At 37.5% G+C, this 14,399-nt stretch overlaps 1 protein-coding gene across 1 annotated transcript in view; it reads right to left on the bottom strand.

Annotated features, from left to right (window-relative positions):
* Window positions 1–457: 457 nt before the first annotated feature.
* LOC111875076 overlaps window positions 458–14,399 on the bottom strand; it is a 38,143-nt gene continuing 24,201 nt past the window's right edge. The window contains exons 6-11 of the mRNA XM_023871131.2: window positions 10,695–10,904; window positions 7,743–7,971; window positions 5,505–5,670; window positions 4,786–4,909; window positions 3,484–3,660; window positions 458–2,275 (exon numbers count right to left, since the gene is read on the bottom strand). Coding sequence (XP_023726899.1) covers window positions 2,133–2,275; window positions 3,484–3,660; window positions 4,786–4,909; window positions 5,505–5,670; window positions 7,743–7,971; window positions 10,695–10,904 — 1,049 coding nt within the window. The 3' untranslated portion in view covers window positions 458–2,132. The remainder of the gene's footprint in view (window positions 2,276–3,483; window positions 3,661–4,785; window positions 4,910–5,504; window positions 5,671–7,742; window positions 7,972–10,694; window positions 10,905–14,399) is intronic.

Raw genomic sequence — 14,399 nt, 5'->3', positions numbered from 1 at the left:
ACTTCTCAGATGTGAAGTAGGAGCCATGATGTACAGTTCTTCAAATGAATAAATGTTTAAGTATATGTGCATATAGTTGAAAATTACTTTATTCATAAATTCTAAAAATGTATAAAATATTCCCAGGGATATGGGAACTTAGTTTAACCTTAATGCTATTTTATGAAACCCTGAGATGGAACTATTGTCTGCCAGTGTTTTAACACTTGTGTTGTTATGGCAGAAGTAAAACTTGTGTTTAGCATACCGTTCTTAAATGTAAGCAAAATGCAAGGTTACAACAGTAGACTACAGGACGAAATGCGTTCTTCTGAGGGTTTTAACATGCTTGGAGCCCAAACTTATGGTTCATAAAACTTTAATGAGTCATGATTCATGAATCAGTAATTTTTTTAATGATTTTGTCAATACCATGAAGATAACATAAAAATATTAGGAATGTATTTATTCTTTTTAGTTTTGTTTGGTTGTAGGCCTGTCTAGGTTGCCAATAATTTCCAATTAACAGGTTTATTAGAAGGTATTCGAGTTATGATTTCACTTGTTCACACCAAGATGATCATTAAAGGTTTATTGCATAACCGTTTATAGGATGGATTAATCGCACCATGGGTTACAGGCAATCTGTAAAGTGTTTGCCTTCTTAGTGACACCCTATCCTCGAGAAATACCCTAGCTCCTGTAGTTAGCCTTGAAGGTAAATGTTGGGTTGACTATGAGTTAATATTACATGAATGTTGGAAACAATTGTCCATCTCAGTGGAATACTTCATAAATCCCTCCCATCAATAATTCCAACTTTGTAGCCCCTAAAATTGTCAAGATCATAACCTAAATAATACCTGAATGGTTGAACTGATCGTTATCAATATTGATATGTATATTGTACCATCTGAGGCTGCCTTAGTGTTCTACAGTACAAATCACTCCTATCAGCTATACCAACACTGCAGCATCTCTCGCAAAGCCTCTCATGTCTTACAGTCATCCTCACCTTCCCGTGATGCACTCTGTTCTCGCTGACAAGGCTCTGGCAGCAATCTTACCACTTTGAATGATTTTAATATATTCAGGTTCTATAAAACCTGAGTTTATATTATTATTTTATTGACTTGCTTATGCATACATAATATAGTTATTATTCCCAGCTTGTTTCAGATACTCATTTTACAGTAAAAGGAAAGTAGGCAATTAGTTCTTCCCAGAACTTCTTCTTTTAATGGGCACTGAACACTTCTCACAAAATAGAAATCAGGTATAGTCAAGGGCATGAGGTCTGGTGATTTTGGTGGCAATTCAAGAAGACTTTGTTATCTGATCCAATTGTTATATGAGTTATGAGTACAGAGTTGAAATTATAGAGCTATAAAGTTCATCCACTGTTACTTGATTTATGGCCCACTCTGTACTCAAATTTCTACCAGTTTGACATTTTCAATGTGTAGTGTTATCCAGGAGTGCTGTATGAGCTGGACAGAATTCATGTAAAACACAATAATGCCTGTATGTGAATTGCAACTTGACTTGAATATTATATGTGACATATAATCCTTTTGCATTAAAGTTTTATGAAGAATAACATGTGAATGAACTCAGTCATATTGCTGATCTAAAGAATGTATTTTTTTTACCATAAATATCTCAACTCTATAATGAAGAGTAATAATTAAAAATTTGAATGTTATAAAATGTGAAAATGCTTTTGCACAATATTATTGCAGTAAACGCACAGTTATCCAATATCCATGCATCTGTAATTTTAACGTAACTGACAGAATTTTGAAAATGAAATTGCCGTGTTATTGAAAATTTATAATGTGCATATGTTTACCAATCATATGATTGTTCTTCCTGCCAGCGCTAGCAGTGCTACCCTTCATCCCATCTCATGCAAGTGCCATTACAGTAGAGGCTAGTTGAGTTTGTGATTGCATTGGAGTATATGTATCCAAAATCTTTATTCGTCAGTCTGCTGTCACCTAGGAAGACACTCTTACAAGAACTAAAACTGAAGATATGCTGTTTTGATCTTATACTGGGTTTCTATAAAAGCTTTTCTCACATAGCTGGTAGATTCATGTAACTGGGATCCCATTCCCCTTACATGCTCTGTAATGTGGAGTTTGCTGTATTTAATGTGAAGAATGTTGGAGATTATGTGATCGTTTACTCTTACAAAGTAAAGTAGCTAGAACAGCAACAACAATAATAATGAGTGCAAGTAGAACTCCCAATATTACCACTGCAATCTCAGCTTCAGAGAGCCCTTCATTATCTGAAACAGACCATATTCATAACATTTAAAGTTTTTATGCCTTTAAAAACCACTTTGCTTTCATATGTGTAAGGGCTGACTTAGATCACACTACAGAGTATTGGGAAGGAATATGGAATTGGGACAGATGGTTGGATTTTGAAGTTGTCAGTTGTTTTATGGGATGCATGTTTCTTTTATAAACTATCTTATTTCCAGTGCACAAAGGTATGCACAAAAAATGTTTGATGTTGATGATGATACAAGGATTATGAATGCAAAAATGATGAGTGAACTTAAAAACACAATAGGGATAAAGTTAAAGAGCTTGAATCTGGCTTCCTAGTAATATTCAGAGAACTTGAAAGCTGCTAGAGAAGTGTTTTTGTGTTTACAATTTGTTTTAATGTTTAGACTGCGAAATGGATGGACACTTTTTTCTAATTCCTGATTTTGTGCAGGAAAGGAGTGATAGAAGACTGTGTTGTGAGATTACTTCAGCATACGACTCTTCATTGAATAAAATGGTTATAGGTGTTTTTTTAATGCTTGTGTATTACCTTGAATAGCATACAGTAAGCATTCTGACATCCCAGTGTTCTTCTTTAAGCAACCAGTTTCAATTAAGTTTTGCAAAAAAAGAATCAGATCTGAAACTTATTGTGACTTGCTGCCTGAAAGCCGGACTATAAGACGTCCATCACTGGTCAATGGCTAGCAATTCCTATGCAGCATATTCAGCAAGAGACCAGTAGATTTCGTATCTCACGAGAGCTAAGGACAGATGAGCTCCAAATAGAGCAGAAGTTACTTCACCAAGATTAGCAGTTCAAGAGTGTTGTAACATTGAAGAGGAAACATCCGAAGTGTGAATAATTGTATTTTTGAGTGTAAAGAGTTATCGTCCAAATCCGAGACCCACATAAATTTTCTTGTCGCTTTGCATAGGAAACACGCGACAATATATATGGTGAAAGTATGTTGCTGTTATTGTAAAGTTAATTACATTAGAGAAAGCATTTGTTTGAAATATTTCTCAGTTTTATCCTTAGAAGGAAGTTGTACAAAGCAATATTTAAAGATCAGTATTATAATTATTCATGTATTAGTGAACTTTTACACTTTAACCTTCACTATTATCTAGTTTACAACTTGCCCATATACTAATACTAATATAAAAACACATACTGAGTTTACAGTCAGCGTTGATTTGTACAGTAAGGACATACCAGCATTGGCATCAATATGCTGGGTGACATAATTGCCCTTTGCATCTGCGGCTTTGATGTCAACAGTGGGAGCACAGCAGGATGCACTGTATGATATTGGAACAGCTGCTTTAGTGCCTGCGATAAAGCTGGTTAGGAATTCAATACCTCTTGGGTTAGATGTTACACTGATGAGTCCTGGAATTAAACCAAGCATGTGAAAGATCTTGTGACAAATTTTTACTGAAAAATATGCCAGTTTTTATAAATTATGCCAGGTATTGTATGATTCTTGGGGTATTTGACAATATTGTTTCAATGTACAGCTTATACAGTGAAGTAAATGAGAAGCTTGATCATGAGTGATTTGTTGGTAGGGATTTTAACTGATGAAATTGTAGCGTATTGCAAGCCCCTCTTCCAGCATTCACTAAGAATTGTGAGAAAGCACAAAAGTCTCATTCAAAGCAACCAGTAACATGGCCAGAATTAGAACTGGGTACCACTGAAATGCTCATTAAAGTCTAAATTATTCCAGTTACACTGATTTGCACTGTAGGAAGATGTTAAAAATGTAAGAGTCACCATCGTCATAATCACCTTCACCACAGCCACCACAACTGGATTGTAATGTTGACAGTGATATGAATTCTTTGATATGGTTCATATTCTGCAGTTAGAATGTGTGCACTTATTAACAGTAGAGGTATACCAATTTACTGGTATATTTTCTGTTTCTGGGTGCCCAGTGTTGGAAAATTATGAATACCTTTGAAACAAGACTGATTTTTTAGCCCCAGCATTTTTTTTGGGATCATTTAGAATTCCTTTTCCAAGGAAATAGATAGGTTTTTGGGAGAGGATTTTTTCAGATAACTGTGTTGTACCATGTATTCCAGAGTAACAGTAGCATGAAGAGAAACGTTCTCTGTGCAGGGCAGGTGTTTGTGAGATATAATATTAGACGTGAACATGACAAGTTATATTCAGTTTTTAATTATGCATAAATAGCAGATAGTGAATATTTTATCTGTAATGATGTGGAAGAGAAAATCCTCAGTCTGTGGTGTATATCCTGTAGCAAGATACTGTACCCTCAAAGATTAAAATTTCAGTTCTTATACAGAATGGAAAACGAGGAGGTTATGCACTCTGTGGTGCAGACTAATCAGTTTGGCTTTAAGCATGTCACTTGTTCAGTGAAAGGAGACATGGATCTGTAGACTTCACAACATTCCATTTTTTTGGTTTTTATGAGCAAGTTTCTTAGTTGAAATAAAAACGTTCAGATATGACACTGCAGACTGAATAAAGTATGCCTACCTGAACGACTGTCTTGGACAGTGGCCTCAATATTCCATGCAGAAGTTGAACATCTCTCTTGAGGCACATTCTTACAATTGTTCTTCACTGAATAGTTGATGGTTGGACGATCCGAATCAGAGACCTGTAAAATGATATATATAAAATTAAGCTTTCACAGCGGTGAAAATTTGAGTTGTCATTTTGATTTTGGCACCATGTGGCCTGGTAGGTGTTTCCTAGTGTGTCAGAGGAACTTGCTGCCAGAAAATGAATTTACAGTATATGTTTCTTGAAGTGATACATTGAATCTTTGAAATTAGTAATATAACATGGTGTATGGTTTTTAAACTATTTTATCCATGTAGTTCGTATAGAGAGACTATATTTTGTGTCTGCAGGAGTCACTGGCCTGTTCTTTCATCAGTTATTTAACTGCTGTTTCTACATTGCTATCAGTTTTGTAGTGGATTGCCAGATGTTTTCAGTGCTGAAGCAACATTTTGGATGATAATGATGGTATGGAAAAAGCAGTAAAATTAAGTTTTAAGAAACAGGGCACTAACTTCTATGAACAGGGAATAGGAAAAGTATGTTGTCACATTTTCTGTGTGCACTATATAAAAGAATCAATTATAAGTCATGTGATGCTGTCTTGGCCATATTAAATATTTTGTGAATTGCTGGAAGAAGTTGTGGCAGTTCAGCATTAGCAAAGTGAAAGTAACCTTTGTACTTACTTGTGGTACCCCTATAAACAAGTAAACAGCACGATTGACAGTTGGATATAATCTCCTATATGGACGAACCAAAAACTCAATTGTTGCAGTTGTACCCGGTTGTATATTCCTGTAGATCAGTCCTGTCACCATGACTTGTATGGATTTTCCTGGAGGTACAGCACCCCTAGATGCACAATGAATTAATGCTCTTATCTTATGAATTAAAGTACTTTGAAGAAAGAGAAGGCTTGCCTTTGGTTATTAAATGAAATGTAACATCTTTTATGGGTTGATTGATCCCTGAGAATACTGCAGTATCTGAAAAGGATTCATAGAATTTTTACGATTCTGAACAATCGTATTTCCTTGGCACTTCTTAATTTTCTGTTATCATCATTGCAGGCATAACAGTAATTTTAATGTGTGATGCAGAAGGGGGGGGGGAAAGTAAAGGTATCCCTGTAACAGGCCGTGAAGGCCCATAGGGTTGTCAGACGTTGAGGGCCCCACATTACCTTGACATTCGGCTCAAAGTTGGTGGTAAGGTTGTCAGCATTAATGCCAATCAGTATAGATAGGGTCTTAGACATTTGAGGAGGTAGTTGGTTTGGATAATTGGAAAGTAGCACCATGGGAGTTGTGCACACTGTTTCTGTATGATCACCACAAATCATGGTGAAATTCATTTACTTTTTGGTATACTATGACATATTTATTATTGATTATTTGTCACTGAGAAAATACTATTACTCTCTTGACAACAGTGTTGCAACACACGAAAGGATAATACAGACTCATGCATATATGAGAGATTGCAAGTTAAAGAGCATGGGTAGTGCACAGGCACATTTTGAAACAGGCCGTATTAATTCTGTTTTCCATCAGAGATAGCAAATATGCTCTTATGTAGAGAGACAGGAACACACATTATGTGTGAAGCATCTTTGAAGGTGCATCAGCATCAAATAGTGATGTTCTTTGTCATATTATCTTAGAAAGTTAAGTTATATTTTCACTATATTGTCATGTGTTAGTGACTAGATACAGGGTTTGGATTGATAATTGGATTTGTTTAATGCTTAAAACTGCAAATTATTATAACAGTGCAGCACATGCACAATCTTCTGTTTGTTATTCTGTCATTATTAGTTGCTGCTAACAATAGAGATTTCTCATGGCAGGTCATGAACTTCTGCTGCTCACTTGCAGATCATGACTGGTTCATCAGTTAGTTGGTTGGTTGGGTTAATTGCTGTTAGCCCTGCTAGTACAGTCATTCTTCGTTCCAAGTCCATGGGCCTCATGACTGGGAGTTATGCAACTCTCCAGTGAGAGTCAGATTTACTGACTGGCGGTTTACTGCCTGTCCATTTTGGCACCAGGCCCCATGAAGCTCATGAACAGAGTTTTCATTTTTGTAAACTGAACCATTGCAGTGATAGCCTTTATGTAATATCTTCTCTGATGAGAGGATGGGATTTTCTCTTATAAATAGGCTTTGCCTTTGTCAAGTGGGAAATCTTCTTCTTACCAAGAGGCATTCAGTTCAATAAAAATGAAAATTTGGAATGAAGAACCTCTCATGGAGTTTTGATGGGTCTCTGAGCAGAGCCACATCTATGTGTAATTCTTGCAGCTGTGTACTGAGTTCACAGCACAGCCTTCAAGTGCCATTTGCATTAAGCACTATGACTTTGAGTGGCTTACTCTCCACTTGTCCTTGTTCTGTAGCCTTTGCACAGACCACAACAGTAGAGGACTGTTCCCTCTGTTGTGTATCAGTTGCCATGGAAATATGTTTACTGTGCTTCTGCATGGCATTGACTGGTAAGTAGAGCAAAGGTATCTCTGTAACAGACCGTAAAGGCTGTAACCGTAACCGTAACTGTAACAGGCCAATAGGGTTTTGAGATGTTGAGGTTCCCACATATTCTAGACAATCGGCTCATAGATGGCAGTAAGGTTGTTAGCCTTATGTGGTCGTCGCCCTTTACTCCTAAGAATATTCCTGGTACTCATTTCTGTTAGAGGCTGAGTCGACCCCAGGGCCATAGTGGGGCTGGAAGGATTAGGTAAATTGAAAAAAATCCACCTGATTAGGATTTGATCCCATGACCTTCTGGGTTGTAGCATAGTGCCTCAACCAACTACATTACCGCTTGCACCTGGAATTGACTTGTAGCTCAAATTAATTATATTTCTGATATTACCTTCTGTTATCAAACTTACTGGTCGCAAGTAAAATTTGATACTCACATTACGGGCCTGATGAAGAGTTGTGGTGGGATATATGGGTAATCTTTGACTTGGTATGTGAAGGTCAAGAGTGCAAGTTCAGAATGATGATTGGTGACATTGAAAACCAAGTTCACTCTATCCCCAGGCTGAACTTCAAGGGTTGACTGGGCTAGCACATCCACAGTATAGGGAACTGCATAACTTTGTGGTTGGTGTTCAACTTCTACCAGACGTTCAACAACTTCACCTGTAACATACATCATTTAAACACTGGTTGCAGTCTCATGACTGAGCATTGTTATATAGTGGTTATTACTAGTGCTTCAAGTCTTAAATATACCATGTCTGAATCTCAGCCAGGAGACCAGCTTTCTTGACGAGCTTTTCATGGATATCTCCAGTCTCTCCAGGTGAATGTTTAGACAGATCTTTAAGCCTTTTTGTGCTATGAATGAGGAATTTCACTTGAAACATCTACCATATGCTCTGAGAAACTGCAGTATTTAGTTTCATGTGTGGAAATATATTCTCTGGACATCTCTTGCTGTACAGAGTGTTTGTCTTAATGTCAGTACAACTGGAGCTTATTCTAAGACAGGAGTGTCATGTAATGGAGATATGATTCTCAGTGGCTATGCAGCTATGGGCATGTGAAGTTCAAAAATTGTAAACACATAGCTAAACTGTTTCCATGAACAAATTCTTAGATTGTGCAGTTCAGGTTACAATAAATGTTCAAAGTGGCCACCTTCAATTTGCATACACATTCTGTCTTGTTTTCCTGTTGAATGTGTAACTTCACCATTTACATGCCTTGCAACATCTAATGTGTGACGAAGTAGTTCTAATTCGGTTTGATGTTCTCAGAGCAGACTATTAATAGTATCATCTACTACATGGCGTTACAACCCAGAAAATCATATTCTTTAAGCTAATTTATCTGTTGCACCTGCTTTATGTTCATACACATTCAGTAAGAATCTATTTTTCTTTCAGAATGTGAATCTGACATGAAGGTGGTTTCTTTGAACATCTGTTGTAAACTGAACTGCACAGTATGTGAATTTGTTTGTGAAAACAGGTTAGCTATATGCAAATCATGCTTTAACTTTGAATATCCATAGCTCCACAAATGTTGAGAATTAAAGTTATATGTATATACAGTGTGTCCAGGATCTGTTAGGACTCATTTTTTTTAAATTTTGCTCTGCAATGCCATCTGTTGGTGAATTGTGGCATTAAGATTCTTGAAGTTTCAGCTGTGGCTGTCTATAATTTCAAAGCGCAAGTATCGCTTAATCTTGTGTTCTGACCTTGAATGTAACAGTACTGTTCTGACGATCATTGGAAAATTTTGTTTGAAGTTACGCAAAACAGCCGGAGAAGCATATGAAACAATTAAAAGTGTGTACATTAGTGATTGTTTGAGTTCGACTTTCTTTGCCAGCTCTGAGGCAACCAGCTCTTTGCCCAATAGATTTAGATGTTGTCCATGCCTAGTAAAATGTTGTCTTTGTAGATCAATTTCCATTAGTTTCACATTTGAATTCAGTTTGCTTATTTTCTTGGCTTGCCTATTGAATTTCAGTACCTCTTTATTTACACAGGAAATAGTTGTAAGATCATATCTACACGGTGTGTGGATTAGAATGATATTTTTCCTTTTATGCTCTTCCATAAACCTCATTAAGCACTTAAGTGCCTCATTTGTATTATTTTTACTAATATCATTTGCCCTGTCCCACAAGATCAACATATCCTTATTATTTAATGAAGCAACTTCATCTATAGCCGTTGTCAGAATATCACTCATCAAGGCACCTAGTTTGGTAATTCCCATAATATCGTATCTATGATCCAAAATCATGCGAAGTTCAGCTGCACTTTTTTTCACGTGGCTATCGCCAGTTATCCATATTTTATGTTTGTATTTTCTCTGACTTTCTTCATATCTAATCTTCTCTTTTGTCAAGGTATGATTCATTATATTTCTTGCTTCTAATTCCTTCATTCTCATATTAGTCTGTTCTTCATCATCTTTGAGGTTATGTTTCGAATCAGGTTTATTCACGTTTGTGGGTATTATTTGTATTAAATTTCTATTAAAAACATCCAGATTTCTTTTCTTTTTGTCTATTACTAATTCCCAGTGTTCTTCCATTAATAAAGTTTTAACTTGTTCACAATAATTATTATTTTGTTCCAGCTTACTCGGATTATTTAGTGTCACGTTATCACTTAACTCGGCTTGAAGCACTTTTACAATTTCTTTATAAGATAATATTTCCTCCTTTGCTTTTTGTAGTTCACTGTTCAATTTCGTGCAATTTTGACAGTTTGTTTCTAGTTTATCATTTACAGTTTCAACATAATCAGAGCAGTTCACACTTCACATCTTGTTAGTCACCATGATGGCACAATATTCTTTTGAAAATGGGATCAACCATAGTAATGCAACAAATAAACTTCAAGTATTGTGAAATGTGAAGATTCTTGGTGATCTACATCTGTTTGTAGGATTGGAGATTCTCACAGCGATAGTTCATCGTAGACAAACAATGGAATAAAAGAAAGCTTTTTATCTTTTAGCTCTGAAGCCCCTGCAGTCTCCTGCCCAAGGAATACCAAGGGTACTGTGACCAGAGCAGGAAACTGAGCATTCCATTTTGATTAATATTGATGTCTACAATGCATGAAGCCTTGCCTCCCCCCCTCTGTATATGCCAAATTGTGGCATCTTTAGCTACATAAATTGTAGGTGTCACTTAAAAGAATATTTTAGAGCTAGAAATTGTTCAGCATCAGTGGCTTAGCTGAATGCCAAACAGTTCCTCTCTGGCTGTACTTTTTTTGTGATATGTATGCCTACATTATATATAGAACACTGGGAAAAATAAGGAAACAGTACTTCAGTCCAACTGTGGATTGCCCGCTGCTGTTGTGGACTGCCTCTTGTCCAAGAATACTTACCATCACGTGTACTTGCAGTCAGCATCAGGTATAACGGCTCACTAGATAGCTTGTTTTCTGGTATGTTGAATGCAGGAAGGAGGTCAGCTCCTGGATTATACTGTAAGTGGCCCAGTTTATTGCCTTCTTTATTCACCAGGCTCACATTTTGGATAGTTGCAATGTTCTCAGGGACACTTAGTTGAAACTGTATATTAGGATTGACAGAGCCTGAAAATGACAGCAAATGTGACAATTTTATATATATAATTACCATTGCTATTCTCTTGGACAGTGGCCAGGTTGAAGCTGTATAGTAGGATTGATAGGTCCGGAAAACTGCAGTGGCCATAAGAATTTTATGCATAAGATTGGTGTGATTTTATATCAGTAATTTTGTATTTTAGAATCGTGTTGCAACTCTTTAAGTAATCGTCTGTGTGAATAAACAGTTGATGCATTATTGACGGACTGTGGATACATAGACATTTATATCAGCGTTACATGAGACATTGTCCATTTTTGGAAGTACAATAAACCCCTCTCATAATGGACCCAGATATAACGAACAGAACCTGCCTGTGTGCAGTTGCGCATTTTTAGACATTGAGGCACTAAGAAGATTTTGTAGTTAGAAAACTATTTAAAATTGAAAAGAACCTCAATATATAAACCTTTATGTATTCAAGTTGTGTTTTCTGTGAGACGTTGAGGGTCCCACATTATCTAGACAGTCTGCTGAAAGATGGCGGTAAGATTGACAGCCTTACATGCCGGCCGCACTTTACTCTCCAGGAGAATTATTTAANAACCCCCCCCCCCCAGTTTCCCCATGTGAATGAATGAATTTCGATGAAAAAAAAAAAATGTTTCTGAAAGCCCCACATTGAATGCAATCCTGTAAGCAGCATTTGCGAGGTGCACCCTTGCCCCCCTCCCCTACCCCGAACTAGTGCCATCAAGATGGGGAGCCTGGATAGAAACAGTCAATTTCTACAGTGAACAATTTGAAACTGTGAAATCAGTTGTAGCTAAGTTCCCACCTGAGTCTGCTGTTTCGTTGCGTGTATCCCAGTTGGCACTCAGGGATCCAAAAGGGGCCTACTTAATTGCCTACTTACAAAGCAATTTCGGCTGGCTTCTGGAAGGTATGAAACGTTTAGAATCTCAGGGACTTCCTCTGCAAGAATCTATGGATCTAATGAGAAATACAAGTGGAAAGGGGAGGTTGGTGAACGTGTCCACCCAGTTACAGGCGGTGTTACAAAGAAACCCTGTATTTTCGACATTTACCAATGTCTGTCGGGTACTTAATTGAGATGATGTAATGATCCTGTTTCACAAGAATTCATTTTTGCTGCAAGGAGGCAAATTGATTTGATTAAACTTGTAATTTTTGTAGTTGCCCGTTGTGTGTGTGTGTGTGTGTGGGGGGGGGGGGTTTGGGATTCTGTAAGCCATTTGGGATTAACTTGGATTAGGGTCACCGAGGTTCCACTGTTTTACATTTTTTCTTGAATTAATAGCAATATTGTCGGTTGAGAGCAAGAATATTTATTCAACAAATTGTGTATTTTATTGTAATTTTGTTTTGGTCCGTGATGGGGCTCCTAAGCTTTTTAAATTATCCCTCGCAGAGTAAAGATTGTTCATATAGCTTTTTAAGAATTTAGGAGTTGGAATATATTGTTAGTAAACTGTGAAATAGGACTGGAATTTTTCATATTTATTAATTAAAGGGGAGATCGATCAGTAATTGAGAATTACAGACCGATCAGTTTAACGTCAGTGGTTTGCAAACAAATGGAGCATGTTATAGCAGGGTATCTAAGACAAATTTTGGAAAAGAGTGAATGGCTGTACGAGGGCCAACATGGCTTTAGACCAGGGTACTCGTGTGAAGGTCAGTTAGTCAGTCTCTCAGGATATTGCTGATTCCCTGGACGAGGGCGTCAGGACAGACGCGATAATAATAGATTTTTCAAAGACTTTCGATTTGGTCCCACATGATAGGTTACTTACAAAAATAGCTGAAACCGGAGTTGACTTCAGGGTAGTTGTGTGGCTACAGGAATTTCTTTTAGGACGCTCACAGAGTCAGAGTAGACGGGCACCTATCTGAAGAAGTCAAGAGTGCGTCGGGAGTGCCGCAAGGGAGCGTTTTAGGACCGCTACTATTCCTGGTTTATGTCAGCGATATTTGGAGGGACAGTGACTTAAATATGCGCTTATTGGCAGATGATTGCCCTACCCGAGTAGGGAAGGTCATAGTTGGTAAGTTAGGAGTAGGAAACAAAGAACAGATGTTGGCAAATGTTCCTTTGTAAATAGGACCGTAAAAGATTGGAACAGTGTACCTGCAGGCATACTAGCGTTTTCCCCCTGTAAATTAAACACTTTTAAGGCCCGTCCACATTACTCGTGCTCATGCTCGTGTGACTCGCTATGCTCGCGAGTAATGTGGACGATATGACAAGTCACGAGACAAGCAAATTTTAAATTTTTAATTTAAAAACTCTAGCCAATAAATTAAAATACGACTACAGCGTATACACACTACGAGTAAATATACGGATCCTCACGCGCCGAAGCCTGGCGAGCAACTGAAGTAGTGTGGACGAAGATTTACGGGCACAAGTAAAAGCCAGACGAGTCTCCCGACTAGCACGAGCACGAGTAATGTAGACTCGCCTTTAGAAAGAGGGTTAGGAAAGCTGTTAGAAGTAAAGAGGCCTTAGGCGGAGTCTATATGACAAATGAAGTAATGTGAAGTGTCCTTGTTCGAGTGCAGTGAAATGATCACAAGCACGTGCCATTTTATGACTTCATATATTTAGATTTGCACTATGTGTACCTTGCTTACTGTATGTACTTTGTTTTGTATTGTTCCCTTTACGTTATAGTCTTTCCTTGTCTGTATCAGTGTAAGATCAACTGCCACTGGGTGAATACCCAATTGCAGTAAAATAATAATAATAATAATAATAATAATAATACAACTATTTCCATTGATTGACGCATGAATTGTGTTTGTGTCGATGTCTGGACCCGTGATGGCCACGTCAGTGTTGCGTTTCTCGTGACTAAAGGAGACCGAAGTCCTCTCCTTGAAATCACGGCCCCTTATAACTTTCGTACGAGTAATCTCACTGTTTATATCGCGCTAACAAAGTGTAGTGTGATCTTGGTGCTGACATTCGTGTTCTCCTTGATTGGTGAGTTACAGTTTCACGCTGACTATAGTTGTCAGATTGATGGATTTATCCCATCAGACTCAAGTTTAAAGTTTTTTTTTTTCTGGGGGTGGATCCGTTTTTCAGAACGATACAGGTAAGCCTATAGAGAAAACATAAAAACGGCAACTTTTTTATTCTTCATCTTCTCTTCCTTCTCGTGTTTCCTTTTTCTCTTTAATTTTATCTTAGGGTTTTCTTTCGTTCCTTTCCAGTTTTTATGTGCCCTGCGTGCGCGATTATGCAGTCGATGTCAGACGGTCTTAACTAAACTGATATCTTCTTTACAACAATTTACTCGTATTTCTTAGTTCATGTAATATCGCTTTCTCAGCTATCGATTGTACGACCCCCAAAGGAAGACGATTTGCAAATGAATTGAGAAGAATGTGAAAGGGTTGTGGACTATTTTAAAGTGTTTTCCGGGGTGGGGAGGAGGAAAGTCACGAATAGACTTCGGGTAGGTGGCCTCCGCGCCGAAAATCGAAACCGA

The sequence above is a fragment of the Cryptotermes secundus genome, unplaced genomic scaffold (assembly GCF_002891405.2).
Source record: "Cryptotermes secundus unplaced genomic scaffold, Csec_1.0 scaffold2553, whole genome shotgun sequence".
In the NCBI taxonomy this organism is placed as follows: Eukaryota; Metazoa; Arthropoda; class Insecta; order Blattodea; family Kalotermitidae; genus Cryptotermes; species Cryptotermes secundus.
The sequence above is the reverse complement of the archived record's forward strand: the minus strand, read 5'-3'. Positions and strand labels throughout refer to the sequence as shown.